The sequence below is a fragment of the Mustela nigripes genome, chromosome 13 (assembly GCF_022355385.1).
Source record: "Mustela nigripes isolate SB6536 chromosome 13, MUSNIG.SB6536, whole genome shotgun sequence".
Classification (NCBI taxonomy): domain Eukaryota; kingdom Metazoa; phylum Chordata; class Mammalia; order Carnivora; family Mustelidae; genus Mustela; species Mustela nigripes.
The window spans coordinates 35908180-35931622 of record NC_081569.1 but is presented as its reverse complement, the minus strand read 5'-3'; the positions used below and the strand labels follow the sequence as shown (position 1 = coordinate 35931622).

The 23443-nt window shown below is 38.9% G+C and overlaps 1 protein-coding gene across 1 annotated transcript in view; it reads left to right on the top strand.

The window, feature by feature from the left end:
* Window positions 1-6074: 6074 nt before the first annotated feature.
* The window catches only part of PYGO1 (pygopus family PHD finger 1), a 29336-nt gene continuing 11967 nt past the window's right edge, over window positions 6075-23443 (top strand). The window contains exon 1 of the mRNA XM_059371968.1: window positions 6075-6211. Within this exon, the coding sequence (XP_059227951.1) occupies window positions 6163-6211 (49 nt within the window). The 5' untranslated portion in view covers window positions 6075-6162. The remainder of the gene's footprint in view (window positions 6212-23443) is intronic.

Below are 23443 nucleotides of genomic sequence, written 5' to 3'. Positions count from 1 at the left end.
TTTAAAAGGCCAGTAAACTTCAAGAGCAAGGGGAGTGGTAGAGGATGAGGCTGGAGAAATCAGTGGAAATCATATGACATAGGCTTTATAGTCCATCTTTTAAAAAGTCTAACCTTTATTATAATAACAGCGGGAAGCTATTGAGAAGTTTAATGTAAAGTGATGACAGGATGATTTCTGTGTTTTAAAAAGAGCACTCCACACTCTGGAAAATAGTTTGGCAGTTACTTTCAGACTAAAAATGGTCTTGCCATACGACCCAGCATTTGCATTCTTGGGCATTTATCCCAGAAAAATGAAGACTTAATTTCACACAGGAATTTGTACATTAATGTTCATAATGGTTTTACTATACTTGCCAAAGAGTAGAAACTACTCATGTAGTCTTTCAATGAGTGAATGCTTTAAATGTGGTACATCCATACTATGGAATAGCATTAAGTAGTTAAAAGGAACAACACACTGACACACATGGTAACTTGGATAATAAGCAAGGAGATTCTATTGGGTGGGGAGAAAAACCTCAAAAGGATACATACTGTGTGACTTCATTTGAGTAAGCCTCATTAAATAACATAATTATAAAAACGAAGAAGAGATTAGTGGCTCTCCCTGATCTATTAGCAATGAAGGAGCTGGTGGGTGTGGTCATAAAAAGATAATACAAGGGAGTCTTGTGGGGATGGCACAGTTGAGTATCTTGATTGGGGTAGTGTTATAAAGGTGACACATGTGATAAAATCACACGCACACAAACATACACACACACACCAGGGCATGCATAACTGGTAAAATATGAATAAGCTTTATGGATTGTACCAATGTCAGTTTCTGGGTTTTGATATCATACTGTAGTTGTACATGATGTTGACTTTGGAGGAGGCCAGGGTGAGAATGCACAGGCCTTCCCTATAGCTCTTGTGAATCTAAAATAATTCTTTCAAAATAAAAAGGATCATTCTGGCTACCGAGTAGAAAATGGATTCGAATAGAGGTTAAGGTGAATGTGGGGCAAACCACTGGGTGATTAATGTATTAGTCTAGAAAAGAGATAAATGGTCATGGTTGGGATTGGGAGGTAGCCACAGAAATAGATAACAAACACATCTGAGAATTATTTAGGTGGTAAAATTTATGGAATTTATAAAATCAATGGGTGGGATAGAAGAGGTTAAAGAGAATGACTTCAAGAGTATTTTTAAGTTAAACTTTGTCCCATATTTCATTACCTTGAAAATAAGTATTCATTTAGGACAAGATAGCAACATTTGGAAAGTACCTTTTTTTTTTTTTTTTTTTTTTTTTTTTAAATAGAGACTTCCAGAACCAGAGGTGCTGTTGATAGATCACTTAGGGACCCTTCCTAGGTTAAAGTGCACACGAACATTGTGTGAATAATCAGTCTGTTGCCTCTCAATGCCAATTTATCCTTCACTGCCTGCTCTGCAAAAATTAAGACAGATTCCTTAAATATTCTTCCTTTGCCAACTGGCATGATGTTATGTGTTGTCAGTAGCAGGTGCAGGAGGAAGGGACTTCCCTTCCTGTTACAGTCCTCCTCTTGGTGGGCTCCTGTAGCCCCCATGTCTTCTCCAGCATCCAGCTTCTGTAGTGCTGAGCACTTACCCAGGGCCAGGCTCCTGCAATACATGTAGCACCCAAGCCAACAGCTTCCTCTGGCACTCTCTGGTAAGGTCAGAATGCAGCCTGGAGAGGGAGAGCCCCCTTCTCCGGGTGCTCCCTCTCAGCCTTAAGGGGAATGGCTCCTCCTCATACCTACTTTTCTTACCTTCATTTTTTTAAAAAAATTATGTATTTATTTAAGTAATGTATGCACCCAGCATGAAACTTGAACTCAGGACCCCAAGATCAAGAGTCACATGCTCTACTAACTGAGCCAGTCAGGTGTCCCTGCTTTTCTAATATTCTTTAGCTTTCTTTTCACTTTTTTTTTTTCAAGATTTTATTTATTTGACGGAGAGGGAGAGAGAGAACACAAGCAGGGGGAGGAACAGAGGGAAAGGGAAAAGCCGGATCCCTGCTGAGCAGAGACCCTCCCCACCAACAGATGTGGGGCTGGATCCCAGGACCGCTCGGCCATTATCTGAGTCGAAGGCAGATGCTTAACCAACTGAGCCCCAGGTGCCCTCTTCTTTTGACTTCTTACTATCTAAAATCCCTCCCTACGGCAATCTCTTGCTATAATTAATAATTCTTTGTATTAAACTTAACTCTATTCAAATTACTGTGTGGTTTTGTGTCTTGATTGAATCCTAACTCATAAAGACATCTCCAAAAGTTTGCTGTTGTGATTCTCTCAATTTTGAGCATTCAAAAGCCCATCTATATTTGTCAACAAAGGGCTCCTGGTGGTTGACCAGAGATTGCTGGTCTGACCACGTTTGTAATTATATCGCAAAAGGATTCAAACCAATGCTGCAAAACTCCCAAATACCTGGAATCGGGTTTTTTTTTTTTTTTACTTCTATTCAATTTTAAACACATTTATGATTTTAAATGTTTGAAAATAGAACTTACAGGGATATTTTCTTTTTTTTTCCTGAAAAATAAGTTTATGTGTAAATCTAAAGCAACTTACATTGGAATCTTTGCACTTAAACACTGTGCTACCTTCCACAATACAAACAGGCAAAGTTTGAGATGTAATATATTTAAAGTGAAAACTAAGAATTCAATATTTCAAAATATGAGACAGGAGTTTAGTAGATTGCAGACCAAGGATGGCTTCTGACAGAAATGAGTACTTCCTTCAGCAGCATGTGATAATGTTGATCCTTTCTCTCTCTTCTTTTTCAATTGCCCTAACACTCCTGTTTGTTCATTCCTTCTCAATTTCCTTTACAGGTTCCTCTATCTCTACCTAGCCTTTAAAATGTCAGTGTTGGGGTGCCTGGGTGGTTCAGTCGTTTAAGCATATGACTTTGGCTCTGGTCATGATCTCAGAGTCCTGGCCTAGAGTCCCTCCCCACCCCACCCCACTCCACCCCAGCCGGTGCTCTCAGTTGAGCTCAGTGGGAAGCCTGCTTGTCCTTCTTCTCTCTGCCTCTCCTCCACCCTGCTTGCTTATGCTCTCTCTCTCAAATAAATAAAGCCCATAAAAATAAAATAAAATGAAATAAAATAAAATATCATTGTTTCCCTGTATTCTTCCTTGGCTCTCATTTCTCATTGATCCTGGGTAGTTTATCCATTTTTAGGTAATGCCTCCTTCATTTATATCTGCAACTTAGGCCTGTTCTCTGAGCTCAAAATTCAACTTTGTGATCCAGCCTCTAGTCTGGGAGTCAGATTAGTCTCTGGGCCAAATTCGGTACACTGCCTGCTTTTATAAAATAAAGTTTTATTGGAATACAGCCATACCCACTTTACATATTGTCTATGACTGATTTCCTACTACAATGACAGAGTTGAGTAGTTGTGACAGAGGACACAAGGGCCTGTGAAACCTATAATATTTATTATCTGGCCCGCCACAGAAAAAGTTTGTTGATCCTAAGATGTGCTTTCTACTGAGTTTAGGCATGACTGGGCATTACAGGGCATGACTGGCCCACCAACAATAGATGTACCTGAATTTCTCTGTGTGAAAGAGGGAGTGAAGATGAACTCTGGGATTCATAACCAAGTGTCATGGATAAAGACTATAACAGCAAAGTGAAGGGATATTTTTGTTAGGATTCTGTCATACTGGAGGCCTAAGGAATATCATGCAAAATTCTCATTGCTGTAGAATCACATAAAGAATATTTAAAGACAAATTTCCAGACCGCATTCTCAACAATCCTGACTCAGTAAATCTGGGGAGGGATTTGGGAATCTGAAATTTTAGAATGCCCTCCAAGTAATTCTGGTATGTAGCAAGTAAGTAGTCAGAATCTGGAAGTCAAATCGATCTAAAAATCCATTGCTGGGTAAGATGGTCTTTTTATTCTTGATGAATCATTAAAAAGAGGCCAATTAGTTTCTCTTGATTTACATATTATTTCTGAGTCTCTAGCTTTAAGGCAATTACAATAAAGAAGTCAAAATCTCTCAGCAATGATTTTGCTCAAGCACTCTCGTTGCACTAGGTTTATATAAAGAAAACTCTACATTTCCATATTGACTGATAGTGTAAGACCAATTTGCTTTGTCATAGAACTAGCTTAGGCTTTATCACACTCAAGAAACCCCTATCAATCCTGTCATCCCAGGGCCACTTCCAGTCTGTTCATTCATGCATTCATTCAACAGCAACAACAAATTCTGAACACTTGCCAGTCACTGTTAGGTACCAGAGGATATAGCAGTGAACTGGATAAAATTCCTACTGCAGGGAGCTTACCTTCTAGCTGCTGGGGGTGGGGTGGGGTGGGGTGGGGAGGGGAGGAGGATGGGCTTCTCTTTAGACCTGCCTCCAGTACAAAATTTTCCCCAGCCTATCCTAGTCTGGATCTTCCAATGAGAAATTTTCTCAAAACTTAATAGAGAAAGGGTAAAATGTGTTCCCTGGACACACCCTGTCCTTTTAAAGCCGATTCTGAGGCTACGGTGCTTGCCTGTTAATGTAGTTGCTAAGACTATCCATTGGCTTTATGTTTACTTCTGTTCTTTCTGATACTGTATGTGTAGCTGAGTGAGTTTCGAGTCTAGTCTCAGGAGGGATGACACTCCTTTTGGAGTTAGTCCTCGTATGATTAATGAGTACTTTTCAGTGCAGTGATACTAACATCAAAATAAGCCCAGTGTCTCACCTGACTGAAGATTAGAGGCTGCACCTACGGATTCTCTTTAGTGGGGTTACTGGAAAACCTAAGAAATAGGGACAAGTTTTGTAAAAGGAAGTCAAAGAATGTCAGAGCTAGAAGGGACCTCAGAGATGCAGCCCCACTGCCTTTGAAAGATCCTAAGTCTGAGACTCAGAGAGGTCACCTGGGTTGCCTCAGGACACACAGCCCAATTGATGGATGTGAATCAGTGGTCAAATCGAACGTACAAATCTCACTGGTGTTCCTTCTCCTAAAATGTAACGTCTGAATCAGGTCCGGTCTTCTCACCGCTCCCACCCATCCTCCTTTCTTGTATGAAATTCTTCATCGCTCTTTCTCGAAGAGCCGAGTCATTAAAACTTGAAGTTGGGGCATTCAACAAACAGGTGTCCAGACCACGGACACGGAGCGTGAGCATGGGGATCTCCACATGCCGGCCGAGAACTCTCCAGCTCCCGCGTACAAAGTTTGCTCGGATCCTACGTTTCTCTTTCAGATCCCTGGCTGCGAGGCCAAGATGCCTGCTGTGGCCTCCGACGAAGTTCGGAGATGCCATTTCCTCCCAGGAGCGTGGCCCGGGCCGGCCAGCCGCAGAGCCGAACGTCCTCAGGCCCGGAGGGCGGCGGGGGAGGCCGGGCGCGGGGCTGGGCGGGGCGGCCCCTCGGCGCGCGACGGCCCGCCCCGGCTGCCAGAGCCGCGGGCCCGCGAGTCCCGGCGCGGAGCGAGAGGCGCGCGCGGGCCGTGGGGGCTGGGCCGAGGCGGAGCGCGAGACGGCAGCGGCGGCGGGCGCCGCGGGACCAGGCAGCGGCCCCCGCCCCCCGAAGTCCGTCCCCGCGCGGGGCTGGGGAGCTCAGGGCGGGGAAGCCGCGGGGCCGCGCCACGTCCCTCGCCCGCCCCAGAGCGGGTTTTGCAGGCGGTGCCAGGCTGGGGGCTTTTGTGTCTGCGACTCGGGAGCGGCGAGAGCGCAGACCTCCTCCTCAGAGGGCGCTGTGAGTGCGCCGCCAGGGCCCGGCCACCCGCCTCCTGCCTCCCCTGTCAGCGGCTCCCGAGGCGGCGGCGGCGGCGAAGAAGAAGGAGTGGGAGGAGGCGGCGGCGGCGACGCACTCGTCCTCCGCACATGCCGGCCCCGGGCGGGGGGCCGCCCCCAGGCCGCGCTCCCGGCCGCCGCCGCTGAGCTCGGCCAGCCCCCGCACGCCGCCCGGCCGCCCCGAGGCCTCGTCTTCCTCCCAAACTTTGCAAAGTCGGCCCGCGTCCCCGCCGCCCTCGGCCGCGCCTCGGCTCCGAGGCTCGCCTCGCAGCCGCAGCGGCCCCGCGAGGAGGAGGAGCCGCCGCCGCAGCATCAAAGAGACCGAATTCCCGCGGCCTGGGGGGGAGTCATGCTTTGCGGTCTGTAATGTCAGCAGAACAGGAGAAGGATCCCATTTCGCTGAAGAGAGTTCGAGGTAACCGGGAAGGGCACGGGATTGGGGGATTCGGGGTGAGTGGGGTGCGCGGGGGCCGCGTGCCCGGCCGCTGGGAGGCCACGGGGCTCTGTCCGGGCCTAACTCCGCGCAGCCCGCGCGTCCCGCCTGCGCCCCGGGGCCGAGGCTGCGTTTCGAGGCGCGCGGCCCCGGAGCCCGCTCGCCCCAGACGCCCGCGCGGAGCCCTCGCCTCCGACTTTGTGTTAGGCGGCAGTTGAAGCCGCGCTCAGCATCCCTCCGTACCCCGCTCCTCTCCCACCTTAGCTCGTTCGCAAGACAGCACAATAGGCACCTCGAAGGGGGAGAAAGAAACACCCCCTCCCCGGCAGAGACCACGATCGGTGCCCACCCCCCCAAAAAGTAAGTTGGGCTGCTCAAGAGTTGACGCTTTGAGGAGGGTGTACCGGGCCTTCGCGTCTCTCCCAGCCCCCTTCCCACCCCCAAAGGCAACACAAATATACAGCGTATTTTCCTTGGGTTGAAGAGGACACACTATATAAATTCAAAAGGCATTTTCTTTATGGGCTTCTGGATAAGAATCAAATCACCTAAAATCAATTTTATACGTGATTGGTTTGCGTGTTCCTTGCACACTAGTTAGGAAATTTCCTGCTGCCTTACTATCGAAGAAAAATCGGAGGGAACGCCGTACCAGACAAAAGATAATGCGTGTAAGTTCACAGATGCCAAATAGCGGCTGGAAATTTGGGGGATATCCTCCAGCTTTTATTTTCAACTCTAAGTGGGGTTAAGGCTGAAAGTCCCAAAGTTGAAATAACACTGTTCATTAAGCAAATATTTATTGAACATGTACTGTGTGCTGTGCACTGTTCTTGGCACTGGGGTACAACGGTGAACAAAGCAGGGAGAGTCTTCACCGGGTACCAGTTCACACTGATAATGAACAAAAGATAGAGAATGTCAGATAGTAAGCGCTCTGGACATAAACAAAGCAGGTAAAGTGGTTAGGAAATACATAAGAGGTGGAGAGGTCTAGGTTATGTGTAAGAGGACTGATCTAGAAGATGATGTTTGAGCCAGGACCAAAGGAAGTGATAGACCAGAGCCATATGGGTATGCGTGGGAAGAGCAGTCTCAGCAAAAGGAACAGCGAGTGCAAAGGCCCTGGGTCTGGAACTTGCTGAGTGTATTCAAGCAACAGCAAAGAACTTTTGGTAACCGGCAGAGAGTGAGCAAAGGGAGAGTAGTATGAGCTGAGGAGAAAAGGTGAGAAGAGGTATATATATTATTTATTTGAAAGAGCATGCATGCGCACGAGGGGAGGAGGGGCAGAAGGAGAGGGAGAAGCAGACTCCCCGCTGAGCAGGGGCTCAATTCTGGACTCTGAGATCATGACCTGAGCCCAAGGCAGACACTTACTGACTAAGCCACCCAGGCACCCCAGGAATTATATTTTTAGCAGGGTTTCTCTGCTGCCCTGTGGGGGAACAAGGGGTGAGGCAGGGAAGCTAGTTAGGAAGCTACTGCAATAATCCTTTCATCCAAACAGGATAAAGTGCTTTATAAATCAGTAAGTAGTAAGGTAAATTTCCAACTAACTTAAGAGATGTAGAGATCAAGAACCACAGTCATTCATCTATGTTTTTGTTCCATGTGACTGCAGATTAGTCCCAGAGAACCGGATTGTAACACAGTGACAATGTCTTGATGATCCAAAAGACATCACTTGTGTATTTAGGTAAAGATTGATTTTCTTAGCAATTTAAGCAAAAACATAATTTAGAGCAGAATATTGTTTTTAAGAGCGCATGCATGCTCTCTCAGAATATTGTTTTTAATACCAGCATAAGTTTTCTATTGCAGTTTCCTTTTCTGTTTGTGGTTTTGAGTTGCCAAACCCTTTAAGGAATAGACCTTTCTGAAATACAGTTATTCCTCTGATATTTTTGCCCTGTTATTTTGCCGATTATTATAAATTACTTTGGGGTTGAAGGAAAAGAAAGAGAGTTCTCAGGTTTATACCTTTGAACTCAATTATTATCAGTCTTAATCAAATGTAATTTTAAATAAAATGGATGGATATTTTGCTGTAGATCAAGAGCACGGATTTATCTTTATTTTGTTCCAGCTACTGCTTTTAAGTTTGGTGCCTTAGCTGTGTGTAGTCGGCTCAGGTGTCAGCTCAAGAATATTCTGCAAGTTAAGTACCAGAATAAAAAGCAAAGAAAGCACTTTTCAAAATGAAAAATCACAATGAGGAGGAGTTTTTTTATAATAAGTCACTTTGTAGTGACTATAGCATTAATTTTTAAAATATTTTGGATTATTTTATAAAAGGTACCAGAATATCTATATGAGAGATTCTGAAACACAATTCAGCTGAACTTGACTGCTCTGCAACTTTTTGTTGTAATTTATATCCTAAGACATGCAGGATGTGGTCTTTGCAGAATACAAACTGTGAACAGTGCTTCTTAAACTGTTTACCATCTACCAATGTATACAGACAGACTTTTAAATAGTTATGTGTTTGTTTCATGTGTATTATAAAAAATATAAGTCATCAAACCTCTTGTTTAGTTTAAGGCTAAGATACACACACACAATTTCAATTTGAAGAAATTATTAAGACAGTGTCACAGATGGAACTGAGATATGACAAAATTATGACAACATGACTAAGGACTTTACAGTAGTATGCTTTGTAGACCAAAAGTATCATATCCCCTGGGATATTTATTAAAAATGTAGGTTTCTGGGCCCACAGAATCAGAATTTCTGGGTGATTTCTCTACATCTTTAACAAGATCCCCTGTGTTCCTTATGCCTACTAAGGTTTGAGACCCAATGATGGTAGGCCTAGATTGAAAAGGTGAGTGGACAAGAGGAAGCTGATTTGGGGGTCTTCTAAACCTGTCCTGATATTTTAATATTAGATTCAGAATTGCTATTTAGTGGCAATGTATCTTACTCTTATTTTCTACCAGTTGTTACCATCCTCAGCCCCTCAGGCCTTGATTATAAGAAAGATCCATGAAGATAGGTACAATATCTTGGTTATCTTACTATTTCTCCCCTCATTGTTTTGCCTGCAGTATATGCCAAATGAATGGATGAGTGAATACATGAAGTAACTCATTCATATATTTATGCTGATTTTTGATAGTCTGTTCTCTTAAAATGTTACCTGTCATCCTTATTTTAACCAATATTCCCATTATGCAGTATTCTCAGAACTCTTAGGTGTTGATCTGATCACAATATCAATTCATTTATTCAGCAAATATTTATTGAGCAGTCATAGCACTAGACAGTGGAAATATTGATTAGGAAGACATAATACTGTTTTCAAGAAGTCTTTAGGATACAGACAAATAAGTAGTTAGAAAGAGCATGAGAAGTGCTGTGATCATCTATAGGAAATAATGGAACCTAACCTATCTTTAAGGGAATCAAGGAATGCCTTCTGGAGAAGTGTTCTAAGCGTTCTAAGAAGCAGTGAGTGTTCCTTTGTGGAAATGATGTAGAAAAAGCAGCAAAGACAATGGGGATGAGAAAAAGGTTTAGTAAGTCAGCAGTGGTTTTATAAAGTCACTTCTGGGAAAAAGCACATTTTCAAGTAGTAAAAATTGAGAGATAAAAATGTGATGTAAAGAAGCATGGTGGTAGACAGAAAGACATAGCTAGTAGGTTGGAAGGATACAATTAAGAGAAAGTGTCTTTTTTTTTTTTTTTCCTTTAAAGATAGGCAAACATACTGGTAGACTTACAAAAGAACCTGAGAGGGGAGAAACTGAAAAACATCAGAAGAGAGGATAATTCATTAATAAAACATTCAATACATGTTTTTGAATATGTACCATGTGCTAAGCATTCAATGTGGGAAGCTAGAGGTGAGACAGAAAAGGCTTCTTTCTCATAAGTCACATCTCTGCAGGTGAGAGAAGGAAATAGAATGAAATGAAGAGGTAGTCATGGAGAAAAAAAGAGCGAAGAAAGAAATTTAGAGGTGAAGAAGGAAGTTGCACATTCATTCCAGATGAAGTGTTTTTAAATAGAGTTAGACATGGCATTGGAGATGTTGGGATTTGGTTTAGAATGGGATAATAGCATAGAGATATCATAAAAGTAGTAAAAATATACTTGTAGGCCATGTTGAATGAGTGTATGGAGGATTTGAATTCAGACTGGAGATGAAACTTAATTTAGGTAGACATAAAGTAGAGGGGAGGAGCCAATCGAAGTCCAAAGGAAAGATTTTAGGGGGTTTTGCTGTTTTATTTTTTAATAAAAACGGCTAAACATTATCAGGAAAATAAAGGCTAAACATTATCAGGAAAGTAGTTTGATTTTCAACACCTTGCATGAATATCCCCCTGAGGTGTTTCAGTGTGCACAATGGATATACATGGTTTAGAACTGAGGAAAGTGGGCTGAGCCAGAAATAGAGATCTGGAAGTTATCAGTAAACAAGTAAACTAATTGATGCCTTGGGAGTAGATAACTCACTTGGGAGAGTAAGAAGTGAGAAGAGAAAAGCAGTGAGAAAAGCAACTTAGAAACTAGTGTTTAGAAGACAAAGGGTGAAAAGAGGACTCTGAAAAGCAGAATGTGGAAGAATAGCCCGAGAGGTAGAAGGAAAAACCAAAAGAGGAGAGTGTCACAGAAATGTAGAAGGAAGAAAAGATTTATGAGGGGAAGATAAATGAATTTTGTTTTTAGTCTGTTGATTGAAATGTATTTATCTGTGAGATGTCCAGTGTGCTCTTCCTCCCACACTCTCTGTCTTGGTGAACATCATTTATCCAGGGACCCGAACCCATCTTCCACTCCCAGCCAACACTTTCCCAAAGTCCTAGAATACCTGTCTCCTTTCCACATTTTGAACCCACCATCTCCTTGACTTTTCTATAACCACTTCTTTAGTTTAGACTTCATCTTTTTTATTATTATCATAGGCCTCTCACTGGTTTCCTGGCCTCCCGTCTTGTCCCTCTTAATCCATTTTCCACATTGCTACTGCTGATGATTAATAACTACTATCTATTGAGTACTTACCAAGCAGCTTGTTAATTGTTTTAAATGGATGTCTTATTTAAACCTCTCAAGAACCCTTTGAGTTAGATGTTACTGTCATTCTAGGTTTACAGTTGGCTGACTAAAGCTCAGAGAGGTCAAGTACTGTGTGGTTAAATAACACTCAAGTTTACCTAGTTAGTAAGTGACAAAGCTAGAGCTAAACTCTATGCCTGAAAGTCTTAGTTAACTGTGTTTCATTGCCAGTGTGCTCTAAAACACAATTCAGTCATGTTACTCTTTTTTTTTTGTAAAACTCTTTAGTTGTTCCCCATTATCTTTGGATAAAAATCCAACCTTCTCATATTGGATTTTTTTTTACTTGGTCCAGGCCTACCCCTTAGTTCTCTAATCTTCATATTCCATGAAACGGTCTCCTGTCCAGGTGTGAGATAATCACATTCCCTTTTTAGAGGTTCTCATGGTTTCTCTTGCCTTTAAACCTTTCTCGCACATTCTGTTCTGTCTGCTAGGCTTGCCCTCTTTTTTCCTCACCTTTGGTAGAATACCCATCCTCACAGCTTCAGCTTTGTTGAAACCTCCTGGGATGTCTTTTCTGATATTCCTCCCTCAGTCACAATTAGATGGGACCTCCTTATGTTCCCTCCATATCTTGTGCTTTGTCTGTCATAATATTTATTGCATTAAATTTAAGAATTCCAAAAAAAGAAAGAAAGAAATTGTTTTCTGTAGATTATGGGATCCTTATAGGGAGGAATTACTATTTTTTAAATTTACCTGTTTACTTTTAAAATCAGAAATAGAATATACGTTCTAAAATACACATTCTAAAATATAACAGGTAATGTGACCAACATTCACTTTTAGGTGTATTTAATCAATTAATAAGTAAAAGACAGCGTATTTTTTCTTGTTTTGATTAGGAGTGGATATGAACGGAAAAGAAAGTACTCTCCCTTTATGGGAAAGACAATGAACCAAAAAAAATTATAAAAGCAGAAACCCCTCATATTTCATAATTTTGCCGAAACAGAAAGGTATAAGCTGTTTATTATGTGATTTTTATGAATATTTGCAGGTTTTTTCTCCTTTAGTTTTGAAGTTTTTTGTTTCAAAATTTGGTTGACTTTGTTCATAAAATAAGTTTGTTATTAGAGTCATTATTGTATAGAGTCAGCTTCACACATGAGTGCTAGCTACCCACCCTCCATAAGTTTACATCCGTTAGCAACTTTAAACCTCATGCACCTCAGTAATAGAAAGATCATTAGTCTGGGGAGAACAGCTGGTACAGGAACCACAAATATTTGGAACCTTAAATCACAGATGTTGAGGGTTTTCAGAATTTAATATTTATTACATGCCCAGATTGATCTAGGTTCTGAGTATCACATGGCAGACATTTTCTGCCTTACATTCTAAAAGAGTATAATGGCATTTTCATTTCAATCATATAAGGTCATTCCTTTTTTTTAATTTAAATTTTTTTGTGTTCCAAGATTCATTGTTTATGCACCACACCCAGTGCTCTGTGCAATACATACCTTCCTTAATACCCACCACCAGGCTCACGCATCCTCCCACCCCCCTCCCTTCCAAGGCCATTTCTTATAATACTGTATTGACATATAAATTCATAATATTTTCTTTCAATGGTAGAGACCAGTGTTACAGAAGTGCATATTTCAGGTGAAGGCAAAGCTTGTTAGTTAAGATGTTCACATCCATAGTAAATGATGGAATAAACTGACATTATATCCCAGACTTCTGTGCTATTATGAAAAATTGATATTTTCCACTGAATGTGTTGACAATGCTTGATATGAGATCTTTTGATAGGGCATTAAATACTATAGAAACTGAAATGAAGTGATACTATGGTATAGTTTAGTTGAAAGGAGAGCAAAATGAAAACTAATATTTGAGAGTTCACTGTGTGCCAGGCAGTACAGTTAAGCACTGCCTAGTCATTTCAGGCTGCTGTAACAGAATACCATGGACTGGGTGGTTTATAAACAATAGCAACTTATTGGGCACAATTCTGGATGCTAGGAGAGCCAAAGGAGCTCTCCTAGGTCTGTTTTATAAGGACACTAATTCCATTCATTAAGGCAGGGACTAGTCACCTCCCACAGTCCCTCCTCCAAGAACCATCAAACTGAGGATGTCAACACGTAAATTTTTTGGGAGGGACGGAGACTTGGTTTCTGTCATTTAATCAGCATAGTAATTAGAATGCATACTTACTTGAACTACTTTTGAAGTAAAGCTGTTTTTGAGGGAAAAATGTAAAATATAAAAAAAATTATGGAATATAGTTGACACGGTGTTACATTAGTTTCAGGTGTACAACATGGTAATTTGACAACTCTATACATTACACTATTTTCACTACAAGTGTAGCTACCTTCTGTCACCATATATTGCTATTACAGTCCTCTTGTTGACTGTATTCCCTATGTTGACCTTTTATCCCCCAGACTTACTCATTCCATCACTGGAAGCCTGAATCTCCCACTCCCCTTCACCCAGTTTTCCCTTCCTCCCATCCCCTCCCCTCTGCCAACCACCAGTTTTTTCTCTGATTTTTATGGGTCTGTTTTTGTTTTTCTTGTTTGTTTTGTTTTTTAGATTCCACATAAAAGTGAAATCGTATGGTATTTGCTTTTCTCTGTCTGGCTTACTTCACTTAGCATAATGCCCTCTAGGTCCACACATGCTGTCCTAAATGGCAAGATCTTTCTTTTTTATGGCTGAGTGATATTCCGGTGTGGGGAGTGTGTGTGTGTGTGTGTGTGTGTGTGTCCATATCCCATCTTCTTTATGCATTCATCCAGCAGTGGGCACTTAGGTTGCTTCTGTATTTTGGCTATTATAAATAATGCTGCAGTAAACATAAGGGTGCATATGTTTTTTCAAATTAGTGTTTTTCTTTTCGTTGGCTAAACACTCAGTAGTGAAATTAATGGATCATATTGTGTTTCTATTTTTAAATTTTTAGGAAACTTCCATAGTGTTTTCCATAGTGGCTGCAACAATTTGCATTACCACCAGCAGGACCCAAATGTTCCTCTTTCTCCGAATCCTTGTCAACACTTATTTCTTGTCTCTTTGATACTAACCATCCTGACAGGTGTCAGGTGATGTCTCATTGTGGTTTTGATTTGTGTTTCCCTGATGATTAGTGATGTAGAGCATCTTTTTGTATGTCTGTTGGCCATATATATGTCTCCTTTGACAAAACGTTCATGTCTTCTATCCATTTTTAAATCATCAGGGTTTTTTTGTTACTGAGTTTTGTTACTGAGTTGTGTAAGTTCTTTACTTATGATATTAAGCCCTTATGAGACATGTTATCTGTGAGTACCTCCCATTCAGTAGGTTATCTTTTCCTTTTGTTGATGGTTTCTTACACTGTGCGGAAAGGTTTTTTATTTTGGTGTAGTTTCAATAGTTTATTTTTGCTTTTGTTTCCCTTGCTTTAGGAGGCATATCTAGAGAAATGTTGATATCAAAGAATTGCTATCTGTTTTCTTCTAGGAGTTTTGTGGATTCAGGTCTCACATTTAGGTTTTAATCCATTTTAAATTTGTTTTGTTTATGGTGTGAGAAAGTGGCCGCATTTCATTATTTTTCATGTAGTTGTCCTCAGTTTTCCCAGCACCATTTATTGCAAGACTATTTCCATATTTAAAAAGGATTTATTTATTTATTTGAGAGAAAGAGAGTGTGAACAGGAGAGGGGCGGTGGGGTGGGGGGAATCTCAAGCAAACTCTCTGCTGAGTGTAGAGCAGGGCTTGATCCCATAATGCTGAAATCATGACCTGAGCTAAAATCAAGAGGCTGACACTCAACCAACTGAGCCACCCATGCAGCCATTGAAGACACTATTTTTTTACCATTATGTATTCTTGCCTTCTTTGCATACAGTTGGCCGTATTAGCATGGGTTTATTTCTAAGCTCTATTCTATTCTGTTGATCTTTGTGTCTGTTTTAGTGCCAGTGCCATATTGTTTTGATTACCACAGCTATTTTAGTATAGCTTGAAATCTGGGATTATGATACCTCCAGCTTTGTTCTTCTTATTCAAGGTTACTTTGGCTGTTTAGGCTCTTTTGTGGTTCCATACAGTTTTGGGGATTATTTGTTGTAATTCTCCAAAAAATGCTATTGGTATTTTGATAAGGATTGCATTGAATCTGTTGTTGCCTTGGGTAATATGGACATTGTAACAATATTAAGTCTTCCATCCATGAGCGTGAGTATCTTTCCATTTGTTTGTGCTATCTTCAGTTTTTTTCAACAATGTTTTATAATTTTCCGAGTAAACATCTTTCATCTCCTTGGTTAAATTTATTCCTGGTATTTTATTCTTTTTGGTACAGTTGTAAATTGAATTATTTTCTTGATTTTTGTTGTTGTTTGGTTGTTTTCTTCATTTTTCTGCTACTTCGTTATTAGTGTATAGGAACACAACTGATTTCTGAGTATTAATTTTGTATCCTGCAACTATACTGAGTTCATTTGCTACTTCTAATAGATTTTTGGTGGAGTCTCTAAGGTTTTCCATGTATAGTATTACATATTATCTGCAAATTGTGATGGTTTAACTTCCTCTCTACCAATGTGGATGCCTTTTATTTCTTTTTCTTGTCTGACTGCTATGGCTGGAATGTCCAGTACTACGTTGAATAAAAGCAGTGAGAGTAGACAACCTTGTCTTTTTTCTGATCTTAGAGGAAAAGCTCTCAGTTTTTCATCGTTGAGTATGATGTTAGCTTTGGGTTTGTTATATATGGCCTTTATTATGTTGAGGTATGTTCCCTCTAAACCCACTTTGTTGAAGGTTTATATCAGGAAAGATGTTGAATTCTGTCAAATCCTTTTTCTGTGTCTACTGAAATGATCATATGGTTTCTACCCTTCATTTTGTTAGTGTGGTGTATCATGTTGATTGCTTTGCAGATGTTGAACCATTCTTGGTGGTAAGTGATCCTTTCAATGTATTATTGAATGTGGTTTGCTAATATTCTGCATCTGTATTCGTTGGTGATACCAACTGGTTTGTAATTGTGTTTTGTTTTGTTTGTGTCATGTTTGGTTTTGGTATTAGGACCATGTAGGCCTTGTAGAATGTGTTTGGGAATTTTCCTTCTATTTTTTTCGGAATAGTTTGAGGAGAATAGGTGTTAACTCTTCTTTAGTAGAACTCACCTGTGAATCCATCTGATCCTGAACTTTTGTTTTTTGGAAGTTTTTTTGATTACCAGTTCATTTTCATTGCTAATAATTGGTCTGTGTTCAGATTTTTTATTTCTTTTTGGTTCAGTTTTGGAATTTGGTTGTTTTTAGAACTTAACCATTCTAGGTTGTCAGGCTTGTTGCATATAATTTTTTGAAGTAGTCTCTTATAATTCCTTGCATTTCTGTGGTGTTAGACACTTAATCAACTGAGCCATGTAGACACCCCATAATTTTCTTACTTTTAATTATGGCCTTTTCTTTTCCATTTAGAGAATTCCCTTTAACAATTCTCACAAGGCTAGCTTAGTGGTGATGAACTCCTTTAACATTTATGTGTCTGGGAAACTTTATTTCTCCTGAATTCTGAATTTCTGAATGATAATCTTGCTGGCTAGAGTATTCCTAGTTGTAGGTTTTTCCTTTCATCACTTTGGATAGATAATGCTTCTCTCTTTTGGCTTAAAAAATTTCTGTTAAAAAATCAGCTGATTTATGGGATTTCTCTGGTATGTAACCATTTTCATTTCTCTTGCTGCTTTTAAAATCGTCTTTAATCTCTGATATTTTAATTATTATATGTCATTGTGTGGACTTCTTGGAATTCATCTTGTTTGGGATTCTAGAATTACTGAAGCTGGATGTCTGTTTCCTTCCCTGTAGCTGGGGAAGTTTTCAGCTATTATTTCTTCAAATAAGTTTTCTGCCCCCTTTTCTCTCTCTTCTCCTTTGGGGACCCTTATAATACAAATGTTTGTTCACTTGATATTGTCCAAGAGCTCCTTTAAACTATCCTCATTTTTAAAAGAAATAATTTTTCTTGGGGTGCCTGGGTGGCTTAGTTGTTAAGTGTCTGCCTTGGGCTTAGGTCATGATCCCAGAGTCCTGGGATGGAGCGCCACCTTGGGCTCGCTGCTCGGCGGGAAGCCTGCTTCTCCCTCTCCCACTCCCCCTGCTTTGTTTCCTCTCTCACTGTGTCTCTCTTTGCAAATAAATAAATAAAATGTTTTTAAAAAGTTATTTTTTCTTATTGCTATTTATGTTGGGTTCTTCCCATGACCCTATCTTCTAGATTACTGATCCATTCTTCTACATCCTCTAATCTACTGTTGATTCCCTCAAGTTTTTACAAAATGTGAAGTTAAAAAATGAAAATTTAAAGGACATAAAAGGCATACCACTATCTAGTGTACAGAACAATGCCCTTACTTCCTTTTTAAGGACTTGAGGCTGAAATAGATTCTTTAATAGAAGAAATAAAAAGGTGGAATATATATATAATATATAATGTAATTGGAACAAAAAATATATAAAAGCCCTAAAGCAAATAATCCATAGTTTATAAAAATAAAAATTATAAATAGAAAAAATAACTATACTTCCAATAGATTTCATATAAAAGAATAACTTGTAGATTCTTTAGATGGGAAAAAATTGCCTTGTCTAATAGATGACATCTCTAATAAGACTATGAAGAGGCATATACTTCAACTTCCAGCTCCAGGTAAAGTTTAAAGGGTAAAGGAGAGATAAGATAATTATTTCATTTAATTGAGATTGAGTGGCATAATGTAGGGTGATAATATCTACAGAGATAAAGTTTCTTTGCTTTCTTAAGACAAGAGAGGCTTCTTTTTTTCCGTTTTTGTCTTCACCCTTTCGCATGTCTTTTCCGCTTGTGAATTCAGAGGTCACTGGGCAGGTAGGAGTGAAGAGATAAAGAGATTCAAGTATTAACAGATTAAAAGTGTAACAGTGGCCAGTGTTAACAATGAGCTTTGACAGTTTCCTTTTTCTTGGTTCTCTGCCCCACAGCTCTCAGCTCCTGACTGAGTAATGATTTACTTGCAGAGTTAGCTGCGCTGGATTATAGAGCAGCTGGAGAGAAGCTTTGGTACCAAAAGTTCTTAGGGCAATGTAATTGACTAGCTCCACAGCCACTACTTTCCTGTTCCTTGGATTCTGACCTTTCACTACTTTTAAAGAGTGAGAATCATGGAAATTCTTGGTAGCTTGTAGTCTAATTAGGCCTTAGGTCTATGCTTCTGATCTAACACAATGATTACCTCACTGAGAAGAACTACCAGTATTACAGGTAGCAGGAGGAAGGACCCAGGTAAGGCAAAGTGTAAGAACCATTGAAAATGTTATATAGTTCACTCTTTAGATGAACAATAAATGGAGCAACAGACACCAGTGGAACTTGAAGATTTGCTTTATGGAGGGAAATGTTATACTCTTAAATAAAAAATTAATACCATAGAAGTCAGATTCTAAAAAGAATTTAAGGTGGTTTTACTCACAGATTACTTGAAAATTATGTTTATTTAAATAGTTGCAAGTGTCAAAGCCTTGTCTTACAGTGAATACAAGTAATTGTTGTTAAATTTTTGGAAAGTGAACAGAGATGTACATACCATTAATTGAAAGTACTTTCTGTCCATCTTTAAATTACAACATTTAATTGGAAAATTAAAGTTATTCAGTATTCTTAATGCTCTGAGTGAGAATTTATATATTCTAGATTGGAGATTAGAGACTAAATTAATAGTAATTGTTTTTATTTTTAGGAATTGGAGTTTTCTTTTTATATTTTTGTTATAATGAAATATCCATGACAGCTGTTAGGAAATACAGGACTTTGTTGTTTGGTACCTTTATTTATATAACCACTTTATTATTTGACCTCTAAAATCATTGCTGATTCTTTTTCTCTACCACACCCATCAGAATTTCTAGGTATTCGTATTTGAGAGCAGCACATTTCTTGTCTCAGCATGTCAGTGTAACAAATACGATTTGTTAATATGGAATCATCAATTCACTTTATATGGTCTACTGAATAGTTATAAATTAGTAATAGATTCAGTCATTTCTGAACCATGAAATTTTAAATCAATGACTTTGAGGGGTGGATTGGATCTCACTGTTAGTTCTTTACTTAACATCTACTGAAATGGGATTACTACCACATCAAAGAATTTAAAATAGGGGTTCCTTTAGTTTGAACCTGAAGTTTTCATTTTTGTCTTTTGTGGTCCACTGAGGAAGACAGTATGTTTGTAAGATTTTAGGGAGGCAAACTAGTATCTTAGAAGTATATAATCTTTGTTTACCCAGACACCAAAAGAAAGAAAGATAAATTGGAGTTCATCAAAATTAAAAACTTACATGTGTCAGAGGACACTATTAAAGTGAAAAGACATCCCACATATTGGAAGAAAATCTTTGCAAATATTATAACTGATAACAGTCTAGTATCCAGAATACATATAGAATTCTTACAACCTAACAAAAAAGATAACTTAACTGAAAAATAGATAAGTGACTGGAGTAGGCATTTCTTCAAAGGAAAAATATGTATAGATGATCAATAAGTATATGAAAAGGTGTTCAACATCACTAGTAATTTTGAAAATGCAAGTTAAAACCGCAAAGAGATACCAGTTTATAATTTCTAGAATGGCTACATTTAAAATACAAGCAGAGGAGAGTCAGTCAGTTGAGCATCGGAGTCTTGGTTTCTACTCAGGTCATGATCTCAGAGTTATGAGATTCTGCTCTGCATCAAGCTCTGTGCTTAGCTGGGAATCTGCTTTAGATTCTCTCTCTGCCCATACCCCCACTCTTTCTCTCTCTCAAATAAATCTTTAAAAAATAAAGTTAAATTAAAAAGAAACAAAATAAGTGTTGGGGAGGATGTGAGGAAATTGGACCCTCAAACTTAGCGGGTGGGAATGTTAGATGGTGTAGCTGCTATAGAAAGCAGTAGGGCAGTTCTTCAAAATGTTAAACTTAAGAGATAACATACTGCCCAAAGATTCTATTACCAGATATATACCCAAGAGAATTGAAAGCATATGTTATATAAAAACTTATACACAAGTACTCATAACAGCATTATTCTTAGTAACCAAAAAGTAGAAACAACCCAAATTGTTCACCAGCTGATCAATGGATAAATTTAATGTGGTATATCCATACAAGGGAATATTATTCAGCCATAAAAAGGAAATAATACATACTATAACATGGATAAACCTTGAAAATATTGCTCTAGTTTAAGTGAAACAAGATACAAAAAGGCACATATTGTATGATTCCTTTTATATGGCATATCCAGAATAGACAAAAATATATAAGTAGATTCATGATCGCCAGGGCCTGGGGGACTGGGAAATGACTGCCAATTCATATATGATGGGGTGATGATAATGGTCTGGCATTAAAGAGTAGTAATGGTTATACGACCTTGTGAATATATTCAAAAACTTAAAAGCAAAAGGAAACAAAACCCCTAGTTTTAGATTTCTATGCCCCTTTTTACCAGTGGTATGATTTCTTTACGTTCCATTTCTTTTTTCTTTCTTTAAAAAGTGGGGATGACTTACCTACCTCTTAGGTTCATCATGAAGATTGAGCTGAAAGAACATAGATATAAGCAAATACAGACTTCTAAAACAGAACTACTTTATAGAATCTCTTTTTAAATTCTAAGTAAAATGAACCAAAGCTGTTTTTGAAAAAGAGCAAAAATGTTCAGCAACAGCAGCAAACAAAGGCCCAATAATGTAATTCTGAAATAGTGCAAAATGCACTAAGACTTCTAAGACAGTCTCTACCCTTGGAAGCTATTAGTAATTTACAGAATTTTGAGAATTCTTACTAATAACCCCAAGTCTGGAAAGAAGGAAATTAAATGACTGTTCTTTATCTTCTCATTCTTTTGTGCAAGAAAAAAAAATAAATGAAACAAAAAGTTAAAAAAAAGGTACTATTTCTATTAGATACAAACTGAATCAAGGAACACAGGGAAACCTCCCATGTGAGTGGGGTACGACACCCCCCAACTAGGTAGATGGGCATTTAACAAAATGTGAGAATTAAAAACCTGGATGTACCAAGGAAATACAAGAGGTTCTTACTAATCTTACTAGAAGAGGCAGGTGTTCTAAAGAGATAACAGCATATCCAGTCACATGAAAATGATAACATTTGTATAAAAGTGAGTTAGTTGGCTTTATTTCAGCAATATCAGTTTTGAGTTGAACATTAAAATAATTTAAAGGGGGGCGCCTGGGTGGCTCAGTTGGTTAAGCCGCTGCCTTCGGCTCAGGTCATGATCTCAGGTTCCTGGGATCGAGGCCCGCATTGGGCTCTCTGCTCAGCAGGGAGCCTGCTTCCCTCTCTCTCTCTCTCTGTCTGCCTCTCTGTCTACTTGTGATCTCTCTCTGTCAAATAAATAAATAAAATCTTTAAAAAATAATAATTTAAAGGGGAAAAAAATCACATGATTATCTCAATAGAGATACCACCAAAACCAAGTAATCTTAGATGTAAATAAGAGAGTTAGAAAGTCACCCATATTAAATAAAAGAGCAACTAAAAGATCTAGACAGAATTGCAATATTAAAAATAAAAGCATAACTATGTAAACATGCTATAGGAAACTAATGAATTAACAAAAAAAAAAAAAGAAGAAGAAGAAGAAGAAGAAATAAATAGCATGCAGAAGATGAAGACCCATAACCTAAAAGAGAGAAGGAAAGATCTCATATGTACTTTAAGTGGTAGACTTTAATGAAAAAACAAAAGCAAAAATAAGAGCAGGAAAGAGTTCAAAGACAGGATGATTAATACAACAAAATTAGATTAAATATAAATTGCAGATTTCAGGAAACCAATTGAGGACTAAACCAATTCTAGAACAAATTCTAGAACAAATTAAAAAATTAGAAATAAAGAACATAACATGGCTAACATATGAATTATATAATAAAAAAATAGGAAAACTATAGATAGATTAAGTAGATATTAAAAAAGAGTAAAGTTGGAAAAGCAACTAATAGATATGGGGCTAAAATTCCTCTACCATAATAATAATTAGTGCCCCCCAAATAAAGCACTCAACAAAGAGCAGAAAATGTATTCAAAAATGAGATAAAAGAAAAATTAGCTGAAATAAAGAATTGAATGTAGAGATTGGGGCACCTGGGTGGCTCAGTGGGTTAAAGCCTCTACCTTCGGTTCAGGTCGTGATCCTAGGGTCCTGGGATAGAGCCCCATGTCAGGCTCTCTGCTTGGCGGGGAGCCTGCTTCCTCCTTCTCTCTCTCTGCCTGCCTCTCAGCCTACTTGTGATCTCTGTCTGTCAAATAAATAAATAAAATCTTTTTTAAAAAAAGATTGAATGTAGAGATAGAAAAAGTAGATAGCAAACAAGATGGAAAAAAGTAGAGTAAGATGTGATACCATATTATCTTAAACATTCAAAGTTCAATCAATGCTATCTAAAATTGAGAAAAGACATACATTTTCCAACTTAATGTTTTCCTTGATTTCTTTTAGACTTAGAGGATTCTTTCCAAAAACTTCTCTTATGGTAAAGAAATATTTAACATATTCTGTAGTTTAATTAATTTCTTATTGCCTTTATTACATTATAAAAAAGTTAAAATTTAATGCTTTTATGTAAAAATGTATCCCATCTTTGTAAAGTTATTACTACTGCTCTATATTCACAGAGGGAGAAGTAGGTAGGAGGTATTAAGCTATATGTCTAGAATGATATGATGTTAACTTATTAGTAATGACGGTTTCTGGCTGGTGGCACTTGAGATATGTATCAGTCAGGATCTACTCAGGAGATAGAAACCATACCAGTTACTTTTAATAGAAAATTTAATATAAGGTATTGTTAACAGACATTAAACTCAAGTGGCAAAATAGGATATTAAAGTTTTCAGAGAGGTGTTGACTGTGGGAAGCAGCTACCATTCCTAAGGCCATAGGAAAGAAGTTGGACTTATTAGAGTATATAAATTCACAGGAGGGGCCCTGTGGAATTTAAACTCAGATCTCTGAGAAGGAGGTCCTGCTTATTGTAGTATTAAAGCCTCTGGACTCTGAGGGTGAGCCCCACGGGCCTGAGACTCAAATGCCTGGTGCTGTTGTCTCTGAGGAGGGCACAAAAAG